Source organism: Marmota monax, unplaced genomic scaffold (assembly GCF_021218885.2).
Source record: "Marmota monax isolate L192 unplaced genomic scaffold, Marmota_monax_Labrador192_F-V1.1 WCK01_AAM20220418_F8-fsc00109, whole genome shotgun sequence".
Taxonomy (NCBI): Eukaryota; Metazoa; Chordata; class Mammalia; order Rodentia; family Sciuridae; genus Marmota; species Marmota monax.
In genome coordinates, this window is record NW_026695229.1 from 2,639,804 (window position 1) to 2,658,624 (window position 18,821).

General features: G+C 48.5%; 1 protein-coding gene across 2 annotated transcripts; it reads right to left on the bottom strand.

Annotated features, from left to right (window-relative positions):
* Positions 1 to 367: 367 nt before the first annotated feature.
* Dbnl (drebrin like) lies at positions 368 to 13,815 on the bottom strand. 2 transcript variants are annotated; one of them, XM_046437884.2, is made up of 13 exons: positions 13,653 to 13,815; positions 9,273 to 9,328; positions 7,132 to 7,244; positions 6,059 to 6,133; positions 4,831 to 4,977; positions 3,947 to 4,024; positions 3,558 to 3,709; positions 3,340 to 3,388; positions 2,928 to 3,021; positions 2,569 to 2,664; positions 2,353 to 2,465; positions 1,852 to 1,960; positions 368 to 1,276 (listed from the first exon to the last, which is right to left on the bottom strand). In XM_046437884.2, the coding sequence occupies exons 1-13, from the start codon at positions 13,733 to 13,735 to the stop codon at positions 1,137 to 1,139; spliced, it is 1,305 nt and encodes a 434-aa protein (XP_046293840.1). In that variant the 5' UTR covers positions 13,736 to 13,815; the 3' UTR covers positions 368 to 1,136. The 2 variants fall into 2 exon arrangements, with proteins under 2 accessions (XP_046293840.1, XP_046293841.1); XM_046437885.2 differs by having other exon boundaries at positions 1,852 to 1,957; positions 13,653 to 13,814.
* Between the last annotated feature and the right edge of the window lie 5,006 nt (positions 13,816 to 18,821).

Below are 18,821 nucleotides of genomic sequence, written 5' to 3' on the forward strand. Positions count from 1 at the left end.
ACCACTGCTTTCCTCTTGCAGCCTTCACCCTAGGCTGCCAGCAGGTGAGGCCCGGAATCAAGCATGCCATCGGGCACCTCCTAGGCACAAGGACCTTATTTCCCAGTTATTGAGCAGGTCTTGGGTGCCTTTCTCCATGTGTATTGTGCCATATAGCAGAAATTCCTTATGGTAGGGAGCTGCACCACCTTGGCCTTTCCCAGAGGAACTAAAATGCAGGCAGGCTCCAACTTTAGTCACATGCTAACATTTATGCCTCTCTTAGTTGACTAATTGGTCACTTAGGTCTGAGGATAGGACCGTGCATATGCATGTGCATTTTCACTCACACAAACACATCCATCCCAGACACAAAGCAGATGCAGACTTCCAGGTTGGGGTTTGTTTCCACATAGGAGTGGCAAGCTACAGCAGGTCAGACCAGAGCTGGGAGCCTGGGTACCAAACTGAAATTCTTGGATTTGTTTTTCAGACTCACAGGCTGGGATAGAAAACAGGGAGACAGCAAGGATACATCGTGTCTTTGATTTTTGACATACCCAGAAATGGGAGCTTGGTCATCCCATCCCCACTTCCCAAGGCCCAAACAGAGGGACCGAAATGGAGTGGGGCCAGGCAGGCTCCAGTAAGACAATAACTCCCTGCTGTCAAACTCATTATGGTCCACTGACTTTGGTCACAGACTGATAAAAGCAATTCTCTAAATTCACTGTTCCCAAAGGTCATTCTAAATAGTTGCAGCCACCATCCTTTAGAAGCCAGAGAGAAAGAAAAGGCAAATGCAGAAGGCTGTTCCAGATGCTCCTGCTCAGAGACCTGGCTTAGCAGTACTTACTCTTTTCAGGCAGAGATTACCTGGGGGCTCACTATGGTGGGGCTTAGCTTAGTGTCCCACAGATGTGAAGAGCCACACTAGTGGAAGGATCTGGGAAGTTGCAGGAAGTGTGTTTGTGAATCACTGGGTTATTGCTGCATCTGGGGTGACAGAGGCTGAACCACCCAAGCCAGAGGAGCCCTGAGGCCTTTTCCTCATTGTGGTTCCATTCTTGGAAGTCCCAAACACTGACTCTTGCATCTTCTCTTTTAACAATAAGGAAGCCACATCTGGGTGGGGAAGGGAAAGATGGGCTTCAGCCTCATTCAATGAGCTCCACGTAGTTGGCAGGGAACATGCCAAAGTGGCCATCGGGTCCATAGCCACGCCACCAGCCTTCGTCGATCACCTCGATGCCAGTAATGAGGTTCTCAGGATCAAAGGAGATCTCAGTGTCATCCGCTGCAGGAAGATTAAGCCCAGGTGCTACATCAGGGGCCCTGCTCACAAGTCCCCAATACTTGTGTGCCTCTTGGGCAGCCCCGTCCCCTCATGCACTAGAGCTCAGGGCTGTCTGCTTTCTCCTTGGTCACATCCCATTGTCATACAGACCATACAGAGCCTAATAGTACTGCAATGCCTGCCCCCTACACCTGGGAACATCTTCCTACAGAGCACTTCTACAAAAGGCTGCTCCCCAAAGACCCTCAGCCCTTTCCCCAAGGTCTCCTCTGGGAAGTCAGCTCCATTCTCTGGTCAGACCTGGAGGCTATACAAGATGGCAAATGGGGTTCCTGTGAAGGGATGGTAAGCAGCTGGCTAGAGTATGTGGGGGAGGCCCAGGCTGTCTTAGGATAGAAACTTCAGTGCCATGGTCATCACAGTTCCAGTGGGGCTTCCATCCTTAAACTTACCTCCCACCTTCCTCTTTGTTTCCCAACACCCTTGGTGCTGTCTCCCTACAGAGCCCCAGTCATTTGCTCCTATCTCCTAATCTCAGAACCCATGATCTGTGGCAGCCAGGTAGGGCACCTTACCTGCTTGGTAGTCGTACAAGGCCCGGGCACACAGCCCTTGCCCACTAAGCCCCTGGCCCTGTGTATAGTGGTCAATGTGCTCAGAGCCAGTGTCTTGCTGCTGGACCTGCTGAGAGAGAAAGATGGGATTAACCCAGACTCAGCCTTCTCACCCAGGTGGCTCAGGTCAAGTTAGGGCCTGAGAAGGCAGGGGTAACAGCACATGCAGGGTGAGCAGCAACATAAGGCTGGGGGCTACTGCTGTCCTAACACACCCGCACCACAGTCATCTCCCCAAGATATAGAGGCTGAAAGACAGTGCAAATGCCTTTGTAGCCCCAAACTGCAAGGTGCTTCCCTCACCCAGCATCAGTCACATGGGCACTGGCCCACATAACTTATAGCATGGGGCTCTTTCAAAAGTTGAATGAGAATCCATAAGTGCTTCAAAACCGTTAGTGTGTCACAGAAAACTCATGCCTGTGACTCCTTCACTGCCCCACCCCACTTCAGAGAACCCACCATTGGGGGCTCCTCGTAGAGGGCCTCTTGCTCCGGAGGCTCCTCGTACGTGGCTTCCTCTTCTGCCTGCACCAGACTTGGAGGAATGCTGGGTGCTGGCTCCTCACAGACATCTGCATAGAGGACATAGCAGGTTCTGACTCCTCTCCTTCCCACAACCCTCCCTTCTCCACCATAGTCCCCCTCCAGGGTCCCATAGAATAACAAATGCCTTGCCTGCCCTGGGCCTTGAGACAGCAGAAGTTGGCTCTCTGCCAAAGGAGGTCTCTGGTTGGGTGAGCTGTTTCTGCAGGAAGGGGCTCCTCAGCTTGCCTGCAAACCCCCACAAACAACATCCCCACCACTTCAGAACCACTTCTTGGCACCCACAAACCCACCTGGTCTGTTAAAGCAGCCCAAGGGAGCTGGCCCCAGCTAGCACAGGTACAGAGACTCCAGGGCTGTACAGAGAGATGGCAGGCAGCACAGCCATATGGGTAGGAGGAGACACCTCAGCCCGAAGCTACTCTCCTCACTTGTTCCTTGTCATTCTCCAATACACCTGTCTTGTGACCAGGCCCAGAGGGATGACCCACCTGGCTGAGGACTAGAGATGGAGGTGGTAGACATGGCCCTCTCCTTCTGCTTGAAAATCTCCCGTGGGTGTGCAGTCCGCTGATCAGAAAACACCTAGGGGAGCACACATTGACCCGAGCAGTAAGACTCAAGAGCTTCTCACCTCACTGCCCCCTACCCCAGCAAGTAGGCCCTGAAGGCTACAGCAGGGCCAAGAAGCCAAGGGGCTGATAGGGCCTCTCCCAGGACTAGGTTGCAATCCATGCCAGAAGTTTCTGCTCCTGGTTTTCCTTCCCACTGGCATATCTGATATGCCCAGATGTGTCTCAGGAATCTGAGCTGAGCCCTCAATCTGAGTTCAGGCGCTTTGACATGTGATGGATCCAAACTAGAAAGTTTCCAGACCCTTTGTGAGAAAATGCCAAGACTAACCTGCTCCTCCCTGTTCTTCGAAACCACTTCTTGCTGCTGTTCACCTGTCCTGTTGGGAAGGGCCAGAGTCGGGGGAAGACAGCTAAGGCTCTTCAGCAGCCCCTCATGCTGTACCCTCAGTCGTCCTGCCTCTGAGGGATTAAGTGAGCACACAGGGACACCCAAGGGATCCCCCCACCATGAGGCCAGCACCCTAGCCCAGTGAATGGTGGGCTTACCTTGAGGGGCTGGTTTCTCTGTGCTGCTCCTGGTAGCGCTGCTCTCGGCGGGCAGCCTCCTGCAGCTCCCGCTCCCGGCGTTCCTTTTCCAGCTGCCGCTGCTCCTCCTCAGCCCGTCGCTTCTCCTCCAGCCGGCGGTTCTCCTCCTCCTTCTGCAGGGAGGGCTGGCCACTCAACCCTACACTGACCCCTGGCCTCACCCCCTGCCTGGGACCAGGTCCCACAGGCATGTGGTTGAGGAAAGACACTACAGCACATCCCTCACATGCCTTGTGACTTAATCCACTTACGCCTTACTTTAACTACCTATAAAAGATCAGGTAGAACACTCACTACACACCTGTGTAGCATGCTTATCAGCGTGCCTGCCCCTACTCCATGGTTCTTACCTCAGCTTTGGCCCAGAAGCTGTCTTTTCCAACTCTCTTGATCTCAGATATGGCATTGGTCTTCTGGTACACAGAACCCTGTGGGGGATAGCAAATGCTAGAGACCTGGCCCTGGGTGGAAGAACAGGCCCCGAGGTACAGAGGTAGGAGTAGTGTGGAAAGGATTTATAAGAGCACGTAAGTGGACTCAGTGGGTACGTAAGAGCCTGGCCCTTCACCCTCAAGGAGATAGATATCACGTGCCCAGAAAGAGGCCCAGGAAACTGCCCCAGCAGTGATGCTGAATCCCAAGAACACTGGAGGGGTCTCTGGTGGCACCTAGCCCTTGTGCATGGGGGCCAAGGCAGGAAAGGTCCTGTCTGCAGTCTCCTTGGGACCAGGTAGTTCTAAGGCAGGCCTCTGGCCAGGGCTACCCCTTAGAGAGCTGACTGTCACAGCATTGTCCACAGGAATTACTGCAGAACCCAACTGTATGTCTGATGCTACAGTTCCCCACTATCAACTTGACCACTCAGTGTAAGGACCACAAATCTACAGGTGTCTCCCTATAATGTGGGTAGGTAGGGCTCTGCTCTGATGCCATCTGAACTTCCTCTACAATGGTTCCTGCTAGGGACCACCAAGGACTTACTGGCACTGTGACCCTGGGAAATGGCTGGACCATTATAGCTGTGCATTCCTGAAGAGCCTCCAGCCTGACCATACATAGCTGGCTCCAGACAAAGGCTCTGGAATGGCTGGGCCAACCAGCAAGTATGGTTACCATCTATGGAAGCCAGGCATGAGGAGTCCAACTACATAGACACTGGGAACCATATAGACTCCTGGCCCCCATCCTCAAGTACTCAGCAATGAGAGCTCAGTGATGGGCAGGCAGCACTCACCACTGGGGCCTGGGGTCCTGCATCCTGGAAGCGGCTGCTTTCCCTGTGGAAGCTGTAGTTGGCCCCGGAGGCCTTGGCCACCTTCTGCATGATACACTCAGGCTCCACATCCTCCTCTGCTCGTGCATTGATGGTCACATGGGCCCCCTGTGGCAGAAGCAGCACTTAAAGATAAGCTTTGCAAGCACAGGGGTGGATGAAAAAACTCATGTCTATCCATGTAGCAGGGGCCACCATTGCCCACAGGAGACGGCAAGGCATCTGTCTGGCTGCTGGGAATTGAGGCCCTTCCTCTCTGTGTTGTAATAGTTCCGGCTGCAGCTCAGGAGATGCCCAGTCAGCCACCAAGTTCTTCCTGAGAAGCAGACCCATGACCTCATTATCTGTTATACTAGACCCAATAACGTTTTTTTGGTATGGGGAATTGAACCCAGAGGCACTTAAGCACTAAGCCACATGCCCAGACCTATTTATTTTGACACAAGGTCTCACTAAGTTGCTTAAGACCTCACTAAGTTGCTGAGTCTGACCTCGAACTTGTGATCCTCCTGTCTCAGCCTTCTGAGTTGCTGGGATTACAGGCATGCATCACTATGCCCAGCTAGACCAAATAAACTTGGAAGCCTTTTCAGCTACTAGATGGAAACACTGAGGCATATCAGAAAACGTATTTGTAGAACTGGGAATCAAAGATGTCTCTTTGCTAGTAATCAAAGAAGTTCAAAAAGGTCATCTAGCAAGTGAACAAATAATAATTACAACATAACTGCTTTTGAAATTGAAAAAAGGTGACTATAGAACAACTGATGTGAATACTTGCAGAAATGGGCTAAAAATGAATACACTAAAATGATGTTATGGTGGTGGGCACAAGCATCCTTTTTCTTTCTCCAAATCCTGACAATGCTGCTAAACTATCTAGAGTACTTATAAACAAAACAAAACCCAGGGCCAGCCCTTCCCATTGGATCAGCTCCAGCATGATCCTTAATCCTGCTCTGTTGAGAACAACCTTCTATCTGGTCACATCCCTGCCTCCTATGTACCTCCAATGTACCTGGGTCACCAGAGGAGCAGCCTCTGCTCATGCCCTGAGAGCCAAACAGAGCATTAGTCAATAGCATGCTCCTGACTCCAGCTCCAATTCCAACTCAGATGCACCCAGGAACCTGGAGTGTTTGATCCTGTGAGGCCCCTTATGGGACAGCAGGATTGGTGTAGCCCTCACCTTCAAGAAGTTGGCCATGGTGCTGACGTGGTTGGCGCATGCTCCCTTCCGCACATCATTCACACCCTCGCCTGTCTGCAACACAAGTACATCCAGCATGACCCAGGCCTCCTCCCAAAGCCATTTCCCTTTCCACAAGTTCCCAGGCACATAGCAGCTTTCTTATCTTCCCAAACAGAATCCCCTCAAAGTAGCCATCATTCTCCCAACTGAGTCACACAATGAGTTTAGTTCTTACACCTCCAAGGAGCTCAGGAACTGTTCTCTGGGCAGGACAGCGGCTGGTTTCCACTGTGGGGGAGTTTCCTGAGCTTTCTTTTTCTTCTTTTTTTGGTACCGGGGAATGAACCCAGTAGCACTTAACCACTGAGCCTCCAGCCCTTTTTATATTTTATTTAGAGACAGGGTCTCACTAAGATGCTTAGGGCTTTGCTAAGTTGCTGAGGCTATCTTGAACTTGTGATCCTCCTGCCTCAGCCTTCCAAGCCACTGGGATTATGGCATGCACTACCGCACCTGGCTTCTGAACTTTCTTCATTCCCAATGAGGTGGGTTACGCTCTGCTGGAGCTCCTGTCCCTGCACACTCCTTAGGATTTCTGCTTCACTAAAAGGACTACCATGAAGGAAATGAGGCAGGAATTTCTTCTGTTGACTATTTTTATTTCACTTTGCAGGACTAATTCTGGGATTAGAGAATGAATTTTGTGTAGCAAGGCCAGTTATTTTGTTTATTTTTTGCTGTACTGGGGATTGAACTTAGGGCCTCACACATTAGGTATGGGCGGGCTCTACCATGGAGCTACATGCCTAGTTCTTTTTTAAATTTTTATTCTGAGACTAGATTTCACTAAGTTGCTGAAGCTAGCTTTAAACTTGTTGAGATTCCTCTGACAAGGACAGTTATTCTTTGGGCTACAATGAATTAATTAACTATTCTGCTCTTTCAACAGCTTTCAACTGTTCTGTTTAATAAATCATGCCAGTAAAATACACTGTTCCCAAAAAAAGTCAAAATAAGAAAGAAATCAAGGGACTTTCCCCTGTCATACTAGATGAGATGAGTCCACGTACCCAGTTGATGAGGACAAACTTGGGCAGGCCAGAGTTGGGGTCCTTCACCCTGCAGAAGGCATACATCACCTTCCCACTGTTGAGTTCTTCCACCAGCTCCTCCAGACCACCTTCTGCAGAGTCACAGAGAGGGTTAGAGGTGGCCAGTGTCCCTTGCCCACCCCAATGCCTGATTCATCAGTAAGGGAACCCAAGCCACTATTCACTAGGGCTTCTTACCCCATCAACCTCAGAATCATCCTTGGGAGCTGAATTTAAAATCAGGTTTCTGGGGTTAGGGGTATAGCTCAGTGATAGAGCACTTCTGGCAGGTTTAAGGGTCAGTGTCCAATCCCCAATGCCACAATAAAATAAAAATAAAAACAAAATAAACTACTTACACTAGGCTGATTTAGCATAGCTCGTGAGACCTGAGAGACTGCATTTTCTTTTGTACCAGGGATTGAACCCAGGGGTGCTTAACCACTGAGCCACATCTCCAGCCCTTTTTTCTTTAGAGACAGGGTCTTGCTAAATTGCTTAGGGCTTCACTAAGTTGCTGAAGCTGGCTTTGAACTTGCCATCCTCCTGCCTCAGCCCCCCAAGTTGCTGGGATTACAGGCATGTACCACTACTACACCTGGGTAGGAGACTGAATTTTCTGACAAGCACCTCAAGTGACTTTTTTTTTAAAAACCCACACTAGTTTAAAAACCACTCAAAGAAAACTCTGGAAATTAAAAATATCATTTCTACTACAGATCACAAACATCAAAGTGAAGGATCTCTACATCAATTTTACTGTTGCCTGGACTCCACAAAGGGCCCCAGGATAGTGGGGCTAATAAGTCACCCCCACTGGGAGCCACATGTTCACTTAGACATCAGAGTCACCCAGAGGGTCAGATCTCTTGTAACATCTCACAACTGAACAACTGGCTTGGTCCTCAGAGTCTCAGATGCTGGGAGTAGGATGGGCTGCATAAGCCATTCTCCATGACACTCATTCTCAAACCCCAAACTTCCAAAGCTGAAAGGAGGAACTGGGTCAGGCATTTTAGCTACAGGGCTCCACAGAACCTGCGCAGTCAATGCTGCATTGGTAGCATAGTCCTGCTTTGTGTCACTGGCAACAGTAGAAGGACACTCAGACTGCTGATCCCTGCAACTCTCAGGCACCTACCATGTCATGTGAGATGCCCATTCAGTGCCCATTCAGTAAAGAGGATGCATCAGTGAAAACAGCTTGTAGGAGGAAAGGCTTTCTATCAATAATTGTCACGAAAACTGTACTTGTTCCACCAAGCAGAGAACTTGTTCCAGGCACTCACTGAACAACACAGCCACGTTCTGCTCAGTACTGGGAGTGGGAGGAAGTCAGGTGAACCTCAGAGTATAGGCATGCTGGCCTTGAGCATGGGGAGGGATCAGAGTATCAGTTCGGGTTCATACCACATCATCTCTAGCTCAGCCTACTTGACAATTTCTGCCCAGTGGTGGCCAGGAGCCAGTTCTTCCTGCAGAAACTGCCCATACTGAGGTCCCCATCATCACCTGCAGTGACACTGCCTCTCCCCAGTGCTCTTGCTCATGATAAGGGCAGAGAAGAGGCAGAGGAGAAGGTCTGTGGGGCTTCTGTACTTGCACTAGCCGGCATCCACCCTGGGCACAGACTGCCCATGATCTGGAGAGAGCTGGCTACTTTCACTTGGCTTCTCCAGAAAGAGCAGCACTTCCCTGTATCCAGGGATAAAATGTTGAGGAAGAATGTTTTCACTCACAAATATCTAAAACCCAAAGCTTACCAGAAATGTCCAGTAAAGGGCCAGGACCCATGCTGCCCAGAGGACTGAAAGAGCTCTGGCCCCTAGACCTGCCTTGTGTTGGTCCATATCCTAATCAGGGGGTCAAGGAATCCCTCAATGGAGCTAATATGGGGATAGGTCTGCAGAAGGCAGGCTTCCCACTCTTACTCTCAAAGAGGGGAAATGTGACTGCAGTGGAGTCACATGCAGAGGAAACCTGTCTGCCTGAGTCCTTTTTCTCCTGCTGGGATAGCAGAAATGCCAACAAGATGGACCAGTAACAGTCAAAACCCTCTTCCTTTATACACCATATTCTCTGGCCTCCTGGTGCTAAGAGTCCATTTGAGGGATACTCACCTCCTGTGCCAGCCACACGAATGTCATTGCTATTGCCCTCGTAGGTAAACAAAGCCCTGAAATAAAACAAAAGTGGGTATAGTGGTCAGCACCCTGGGCTCCATCTGCCTTCACCACACCTACCATGGCAAATGCAGACTCTGCTTTGCCCCACTCTGACCTGCCAGACAGGTTCTCATGTCTGAGGCCATGCTGAGGCTGACTAATCACAGGACTTGCTGTGAGAGACAAAGCCATGGAGATAGGAAACACATACCTACTTAAAGGAAAATGTAAGTTGTTGAGTTTTATGATAACATTCCACACATTTATGTGTAAAATACTCATCTGGCTACCAGGTTCATGAATTTAAAAAGACAAAAGATACATATATATTTCTGAATCCAAAGCATCTCAAAGGAGAGATACATATGAGGTAGGTAAGTAGATAGGAAGGAGAAAGATGCACCAGGCAACTTGAAGGCTGCCAACACTTGGGGGTGCATCTGCCCTGCCTTAGTGAAGGGTGGTGTGGCAGGTCTCCCCCAGATAGTCTCCTGGCAAACTCAGATTTTAATAGGTGTGCACAGTATCAGAACCCACAGGGACAATGTTACAAGAAGTCAATTAAGACCAGTGACCCACCAACCTCTTACAGACAGGAACCGTGGGCAAGATGCAGACTTTCTATCTTGTGGAAACTTAACTGTCCATGGCTGACACTGGGCTGCCTTTCTTTCTGGTAATACTAATTATTTATAAGACTCTGAAAAAATTTTGGCTTACAAACTTGTGCCCCAGAGGTGGTGAGAAAAGACAGTAAATCTGACAGTTAAAAAGACAGTTAAATCTGAGCTATGAAGAACAAGGGTTACTCAAGGAGAACATTCTTGGAGAGATGGCCTTCGAGAGGCAAATTTTGCTTGAGATTCCCCATAGTGTAATCATAGTCATCAGTACCAACCATGTAAGAGCTTAACACCTCTGACAGTGCTGGTGGGTATAGGGTAGAGGCAATGATCTCTCTAAAAGAAAGTCAAAGATAAAACCCAGCCCAGTATCTGTCATCTCTCCAGCTTTGGAGGAAGAACAGACAGGATAACGGCCTGCCAATGCCACTGGGCGGATGCATATGCCTGAGAAAGATAAATCAAACCCCATGCCCAGTGGACCTGGTTAGTAGGCAGGAGGCAGACCACTAGAAAAGAGCTGCTGCTTATCAGGAGAGGAAACAGAATATAGAAGGGGGGGGGGTGGACCACAGAGAAATATGAAGAAAGATTTGGAAAGCAGTAGATGTCAGCCTGAGTTGGTGGAACTTTCTGTGGGGGGAAAGAAGGCCATTCCTCTCTCTCTCTCTCTTTTTTTTTTCCTGGTGCCAGGGATTGAACCCAGGGGTGCTTAAGCACCAGGCCTCGTGCCCAGCCATTTTTTAATGTGTTGAGACAAGGTTTTGCTAAATTGCTCAGAGCCTCACTAAGTTGCTGAGGTTGGCTTTGAACTTGCAATCCTCTGGCTTCAGTCTCTCAAACTACTGGGATTACCGGTGTGCACCACCATGCCCAACAAAACCATTCCTCTTGATGGCCACAAGGCCTGGCTGCCAGGGCACAGGGACTGGCACAAGCAGCAGGGAACAGAAGATGGCAGCTTATCTCTTCTAAGAAGAGATCTGGCAGTTAATAAGGCCAACTTGGTATCTGCCACCTATCCCTCCAACTTCATTCCCCTCTCCCCAAGTTCCACTCTAAACCACCTTCAAGACTGTTCCCAGTTCAGAGGTACATTCCCATCTCTTCTTTCAAAACATGAAAAAATCTGGTGCACTGGCCTGTGCATAGCAAGGATGTGTGGCATGTAAATAAAGCCCTTACATTCCATCATTCTTTCAAATATGTATACTAAGAACCTACTGTTTACTGGCAATAGGAATGCAACTATGAACAATCACCAAAGGCTCCGCCCATGGAACCTGCCTTCTAACAAGATAGACCACACACCTAGGCTAATGTACTGCCACAGAGTAAAAAAGGCACAGGATGGGACAGATGAACCAGATGAGCACAATCTCATCAAGATCTGAAGGGAGGGGACTAGAGACAGATCCAAGTTAGAGAGCTAATAGGGCTGTGGTTCTGGCCTTAAGGCCTGATGCAATGCCATCTGCTGTGTGAAACCTTTAATGACCCACCAAACTGGAGATCAGCTCTTCTTCCTCTGATATTCTCTACTGCTTCTTCTATATCATTCAGTCCACCCTTCATCTGACCTTTGAGTACACAAAACAATTTTGTACCAGGCACCAAGGAAAGAGACAAGTTCATCCCACCCTTTTTAGTGAAGAGATAAAAGCGACAAGAAAATCCACAAGGTATGTAAATGAAGGAAGTGAAACTAAAGGAGAGGAAAAGGTGATTGTAGTCAGGGAGCTCGGAATTCAGAAAGGTCTCTGAGAAGGAAACCTCAGAGCAGAGACCTGAAGGCATGCCCATACCTGGGATGATGAGGAAGTGTGCTCCAGGCAGAGGAAGTAACAAGAGCAAGGGCTCTGAAGAGGAACCAGATTATAAATTTGAGGAAGAGAAAGGCAAGGGTAGAGTAGTAGTGAGCAGGTGTGGCCACAGTGTGGTAAACAGGAGGCAAAACAGGGTTATACAGGGCAAGTCAGTGGGGTGGAGTCTGGGCTTTATTCAGTGTGCAACGGGAAGTCACTGCAGAGTTATGGATAGGGAAGTAAGACAGTCCAGATCTTTTTCAGCTAGTGAAAGGGGACCTGCCTCAGTTTGTTGAGTAACTACCTAAATGGCTGTGACAATTAGGGTTGGAGGCCAGGGGCTCATGCAATTGACACAATCTGCAGTCATTCAGGAGCCTGGAGGTGAGTAAGTGGGCAACAGCATGGCTATCCAAGCAGAGTATGGTAAGAGGAGGCTAAGCACCTTTAGGAGGAATACAGAGTAGATGGGACAGATCAGAACCAGGCTGTGGTGGCAGTAGACAACTTTGGTAAGAAACCCAAGAAAAGACTAGAAACAAGGGAAGTCTGCATTACCAGCTGGGCTGTGAGGTATCACACCCAAACCAGTGACAGTTCGCCAGGCATAGTGGCACATGCCTGTAACCAGTGACTCTAGATATGAGGAAGGATGATTGAAAGTTCAAGTCCCACCTCAGCAACTCAGTGAAGCCCTCAGCAACTTACTATAGCAAGTAAAAAATAAAAAGGACTGGGGATGTAGCTCAGTGGTAAAGCATCCCTGGGTTCAATTCCCAGTACAAAAAAAAAAAAAAAAAAGCAAAACAAACAAAAACAGTGACAGTTCCTGAGAAGACTGAGGCACCAGGCAAGTATAAAGGAGACAAGAAAGCACTTAGACAAGGAGAGGTGGCTGGTTACAGCAGCAAAGCCTAGCCCAGAACACAGAAAGGGAGTCCATGAGGACCCACACAGTAGGGTATACTCAGTAGAGAAGGTCTCAGTGCTGACCACAGGGTGGGGGTGGTCCCACCACAACTCCACCCCCAAGTTCTAGTTTCTAATTTCCAAGTTTGGTTACCTAAATCTACCATACTAAGCATATTTCTTAGAACTGAAAGCACTAAAAACTGGTCAATGAAAACAGTTTAAGCAAATGGGAAAGTGAAAAAGAGAACTAGAGAATTACTTACAGCTATGCATATGGCAGAGAGTTGATCTGTATGGGGGCTACCCAGGGTTACCCCCAGAAACTTCAGATTCAGGCTCCCAGTACTGTAATTTCATCAACTGCATAAGGGGACCTACACAGTGATAGCCTCCCAAAGCCTGCGGGGGAGTGGTGGAGGGAAGACCTGACTTTTTTCTAAATAGGTGGCCAGCATCCTATTTTTATTCTTCCCATGATTCAGACACAAGAAAAGAGAAGCAGAGGTCTTGAAATCCACATTCCCAGAGAACTAGGGCCCCCAACCTGTCCTCCTTGTCTGAGCCTCCAGAGCAAGCTCATGTTTCCCAGCCCGGCTGTCAGACCCCTCTCAAAGGCCATCCCTGAACTCAGCGTTCGGAAGAACCCAAGCGATGCTTCCGCCTTCTCAGGAGAGAGTGGAGGAGCTGCGGAGGACCCCTTTCTCCAGGGAAGTCCCAAAGCTGGAAAAAAGAACCTGGCGAGGCCAGCAAGTAACACCGAGCGAAGTCCTACAGAGAGGGCCGCGAAGCCGACACTAGGCGTCGAGGGTGCAGGGGAAAGGGCTGGGTCTCCCAAGCTGTTCCACCCGTTCACGAACTACGCGGCAGCGGTGAAAAGGGTGGGACAGCACAAAGCTGGGGTGTGGGGCGGGCAGGCAGGTGAGCCTCGCACCACCTGCGGCCGCGCCGCCTGTCGCTAGCGTCCCCCACCCACTCCGGGCCGCCAAGCTGCCCACCAGTCGGTCGGGGACTTCTCGGTGACCACCCGCACGTAGGCCTCTTGCAGCGCGGGCCCGTTCCGGCTCAGGTTCGCCGCCATGGTCCGCCCCACAGTCCCCGAGCCTCAGCCGATGCAGCTTTTGGGGCCAGCCTCCCTTGACCGCCGGAGCCCCGCCCAGGTGGACGGAAGCCTCGCCTCTGACAGCCGGAAGCCCCGCCCCGAGACCGGAAGTGAAAGTAGAGGCGGGACTGAACCGTAGCCTTTGGGCTCCCCTCCGGGTGAAGGCGGGTTGAGGTTATTGTTTTCAGGCGCTGGCGAACTAGAGGAACAGTCTTGTCAGCTTCTGTTCGTCCGCAGGGTGGTCTCCCCAGGCGTGGCCTAGCGTGTGCTCTGGTTCCAGTCCAACCGCTTAGTAGCTCCAGGAGTGATGCTTAATTCTGTTAATTCTTGTCGGAGTTAATGCACTTACTTGAGAGAGCCTGCATTCACGAGTCTTCCTCCACACCGGATCCCACGAGCCAGTGTGTGGACCCTCATCAGAAGTTTGATTTATGAATAAGTCATGTACAGCTCACATAATGAATACACGAATGAATGAATGCTAAGTGATGATCGCACGGCTACAAAATCTGAAAAAAAAAAAATGCTTTTGTGCCGGTGCTCACTTTTTTTTTCTCCCTCTGCAGTTTGGTTAAGTGTGGGGTAGTGGAGGAATGAAAAGGACTCACTTTGTGCTTTACCTTCACATGGAGGAGGTGGTTGTACTACCTTGAAGGATAAGAACCATCTTGCCTCAACCAGCCCCCTTCCAGGAAAGACCATTTTTTTCCATCCACAAATGTGCATGGATCATGAGAAGATCTGGAAGGAAGGCTCCCAGACGTTTTCGTTCTGAGGTGTGAACCAGACTAAAGGGTCTGAAGGATAGGGCACAGGTAGAAGTCCAGGGGAGGGGCATTGTGTTTCTTGGAGATCTAATGGAATCTTAAGTGGATTTTAAATGAGAGAGGATGGGACCTACCATAGGTAGATCATCTCCATTCCTGTTTCCCACCCACTCACATTTTTCTTGTGTTTCCCTTCCATCACATCTTGCATATGAGAAACTGAGTGACTCCATTTTTGAGAAACCAGCCTCTACCTCAGAGCAAAGCCTGTCCAAGGAAGGGGGTGTGACCCTTGTCCTTGAAAAACCCAAAGAGCACTCCTAGGCACATACCCGCCCTGCAAATAACAGGAGAGATCTGTGGCACCACGTGTCCCTGATTCAGGCTAGGTGAGGACCCATAGCAAACCCCTAGCAACCACCAATCAGCATGACACAGGGAAAATACCTGGGATGTCAGATGACCCTCCCAGTAGTTTATGGTGGTTGATAACATTTTGGGAAACCATGTAGTTCAGCATGTACTCCCCTCATGGCTTAAACCAATCAGTTTAAACGAATCCCCCTCTTGTACTAACCAATCACCCTTACCCAACTTGTTCCCTCCAGTGAATGTACTAATCATGTTTCAGAATTGTTTTATGATTTTCCTGCGGTGTGTGATGATTTGCTAAGAGATGCTATGATGTATGTAAAGTCCCTGCCTTCTCCAAAGAGTGTATAAAACTGCTGCAAACCCTAGGCTCGGGGCCTCTCAGCATCACCCAGTTGCTGTGTGCGTGGAGGACCGACCTAGCTCTCAGTAAATGCCTCTTTGCTGCTTACATCGATCTTGTCTCTGGTGGTCTTTTGGAGGTCCCAAACTCGAGCATAACACATACTGCTTTCATAATGCCACTTAACATAAATAGAAAATTATTACAATGACCATCTGGGAGTGACAGTCTTTCTTGCATGATCAGACACTGGCACTATTGTAGGCGGACTAGGGGACAGCAGAGTGAGAGACAGGCTCCAAGAGGCAGATCTGCTGTTGCCCTCCAACATGAAGGCTTGCTAAGGTCCTGCCCTCCAGGGGTATCCTGTTGTAGGCAGCTGGATGCCATTGAGCCTGTCTGGAGGGTGGTGACCTAGAAGAAGCAGGGAGGTGTTAGGTGACATATTTTAGAAAAATCAGAGAAGCCACACTGTTTGGACTGTTGGGAGTTTTGCAGATTTCCCATAGCTTTAGGTTTTGTTTAAATAAAACCTGTCAACAGGGAAAGACCAGACGGTAGGGACAACAAAGTCAGAAAACTGGCCTCAAGAATTGAACAGTAAGTCCTTCTTCAGGTGAACAAGCAGGCCTCTGGAAGGAATGCTGCTCAGGATTTATTTGCTGCTTCTGCCCACATAGCATCAAGCTGCTATTTAGGGATGCTGATAGCCACATCCTCCATTTCTCAGATAACCAGCACTCATGGCTAGATCCAGTGCTATGTAAGGTCCACCCCTTATACAAGGTGCCAGTCAGAAGAGTCAGGCACCAGAAGGGATGAGAGACAAGTGGCTCCATAGTGAACTTAGGGCTCCTTCTCTGCCTCTTTGGGTACCAGGTTCCAGGCCAGTAATTCTGCAGATCAGGCCTATAAGCATCTTTTCTGACACTGAGGAAAACTTTCTTTGAAATATGACCATCCTTAAGAAACTTCAGTGAGGTGGTATGGAATTCTTCTGTGTTGATATACTGCTCAGCTAGCTACAAGCTACCATTTTACATGGGTCTGTTTTGGGGAATTGAACCCAGGGGTGCTTAACTACATCCCCAGCCCTTTTTATTTTTTTTCGCTTAGAGACAGGGTCTCACTGAGTTGCTTAGGGCCTTGCTAAGTTGCTGAGGCTGGCGTTGAACTTGCAATTCTCTTGTCTCAGCCTCTCCAGCTACTGGGATTACAGGCAGGGAACACTGTGACCCAAGCTACCATTTTAATACGGTTAAAAATGCTTGCTGTGAGATTTTGACCCTTTGTCATGTTCTTATAACTCCCAGATATTCCTGGAACCTGACGGATGATCAAAATCTCAGCTCCATTCATCAAATCCAGAAACTTTTGGGAGAGTTAACAGTCATTTATTCATTATACATTTGTTGTTTAAGCATGCATCTCACCAGGTAAGCCCAGTGGCTCAGGAGGCTGAGGCAGGAGGATTGCAAGTTCAAAGCCAACTTCAGCAACTTAGCAAGGTACCAACTCAGTAAGACCCTGTCTCAAAATGAAAAATAAACGGGGGTGGCGATGTGGCTCAGTAGTTAAGTGCCCCTAGCTTCAATCCTTAGATACAATAAATGCATCTCCCTGACCTCTCTAGTCCAAAGAAAGAAACACATTACCCCACAGCTGACTTTTCAGATCTGCTGTCCAGTTGCTAACCAGGGACTTGCCTTGGAAGCATGATTTCTGAAGATGTGGGTTACACAGGAGCCCCCACACCATAGTTAATGTTACAACAAAGCTTTGACCCAAGGAGTGTTTTCCAGGCTGACTTGAGCCCTGGAAGGCATGACAAGTGGATGACTGTCTCATTGGGAGAGAACTTAAGGGGATTTCTCAAGAACATGCCTGTCCAAGGGGTCAGCAAGTATAAAGCCCACTTAAGATTCACAATGAGTCAAGATTTTTACTGGGAATCCACAAAGGGCTGATTTTACTTTCTCTACTACCTATCTCAAGCAGAGAGGGGAAGCTTGGGAAATTTTGACTGGATGCAGAAAATCCACGTTTCTTCAAACTATTATACTTGAAAATCTAGAATGTGGATACCCACATCCCTGACACCAGTTTGGGTCTGGATTTTCCCCTCTGACCTGCCTATAACATGTGAATCATTCTCCACTTCCTAATCTACATAAACCATTATATGCAAAATGCTCTGTGATGCTGAAGTACACAATTTCACACATTGCATGGCATTGCTGCTTAGCAGAGCCTGCATTAACATCCTTTCTGAAAGATATCTTGGTAAAGGCATTCTCACCATTTATTAAGACTTACTGTTCTGTTTAAGCAAAGACCAAAGGGGTAGCAAAGAGAAATTAAGAAGGCAACCCTAACCATGGTGAGAAGCAAGGAACAAGGACCATAGGACCCAAAAAGAAGCTTTATGATAACAGGATAATCCTAAATGGAAACCCCCAAAAGGCAAATGCAGACCAGGCTCCATCTACTCCATCTTTTGCAAAAGGAGTAATGACATGAATAACATCAGGAAGGTATTCTCATTGACAAAACATCTCGCAATAAGGTTGCAGCTACAACTTAGGAGTTTCAGGAACAAATCAAACTCCCACAGTCATCTTTGGTTAACCCCAAGTTCTAGATCTGCAGACCTTCCAATTGCCCTCAGAGGTTTTTCCTGGCCTTTTGGTTGCAGTTTTACTCTTCGCTGCCCTGTTCTTTACTTCTAGCAGTAGTGGTTATTGAACCCAGGGGTGCTCTACCACTAAGCTAGGTCCCCAGCCCTTTTTAAATTTTTTGAGACTGGGTCTTGCTAAGTTGTTGAGGCTGGCCTTGAACTTGTGATCCTCCTGCTTCAGCCTCCCAAGTTACTGAGATTGCAGGTGTGTACAACCCAGCTCTGCTTCTGTTCTGAATCACTCAAGCATCACTCTGTGAGAATGGAATAACCAACCTGGAAAAAACTAAATTTGGCTTTAGAAATTTGAAGCCCTTCAACTTTCCTCCTTCTTTGGAGGTTTTATTTGAAATCCCTTTCATGCCTTTTCCTAAGTCACCTAATCTCAAAGCTGTCAGCTCTAAAGTCAAAACCTTAAAATGTGTTCAATCAGAAAGTCAAACCTGGGCTGGGGATGTGGCTCAAGCGGTAGCGTGCTCGCCTGGCATGCGTGCGGCCCAGGTTCGATCCTCAGCACCACATACAAACAAAGATGTTGTGTCTGCCGAAAACTAAAAAAATAAACACTAAAAATTTATCTCTCTCTCTCTCACACTCACTCTTTCTTTAAAAAAAAAAAAAAGTCAAACCTTAAAATGTGTTCAATCAGAAAGCCAAGCAAGGAAGCCAGGCACTTAACAGACTATTCTAATTAAGGCTCTGAAAACCCTGTCAAGTTTTCATATCTTCTGTTCTGCCTAGGGGGTGGGGTGGGGGAAGGAGACTTAAATATCAACTATTATTTAGACTCTTAAGGGAATTGCATTTTTATTTACAGTTGAGTCTCTACCCCTCCCTGTGTTCTAGTCTGCAAATGGCTTACACTTGGACTTTGTATAGGATCCTGGTGGGAGGAGGTGGAGGTAG

Bases quoted from the DNA above. Each gene is read 5' to 3' on its own strand.
- Dbnl (XM_046437884.2), bottom strand. From the start codon at position 13,735: ATGGCGGCGAACCTGAGCCGGAACGGGCCCGCGCTGCAAGAGGCCTAC. The intron at 3,022-3,339 runs GTTAGTCTTGGC...GTGCTCCCCTAG, and splicing joins CGAAGAACAGGGAGGAGCAG to GTGTTTTCTGATCAGCGGAC. The intron at 1,961-2,352 runs GTGGGTTCTCTG...TTTCTCTCTCAG, and splicing joins TCTACGAGGAGCCCCCAATG to CAGGTCCAGCAGCAAGACAC.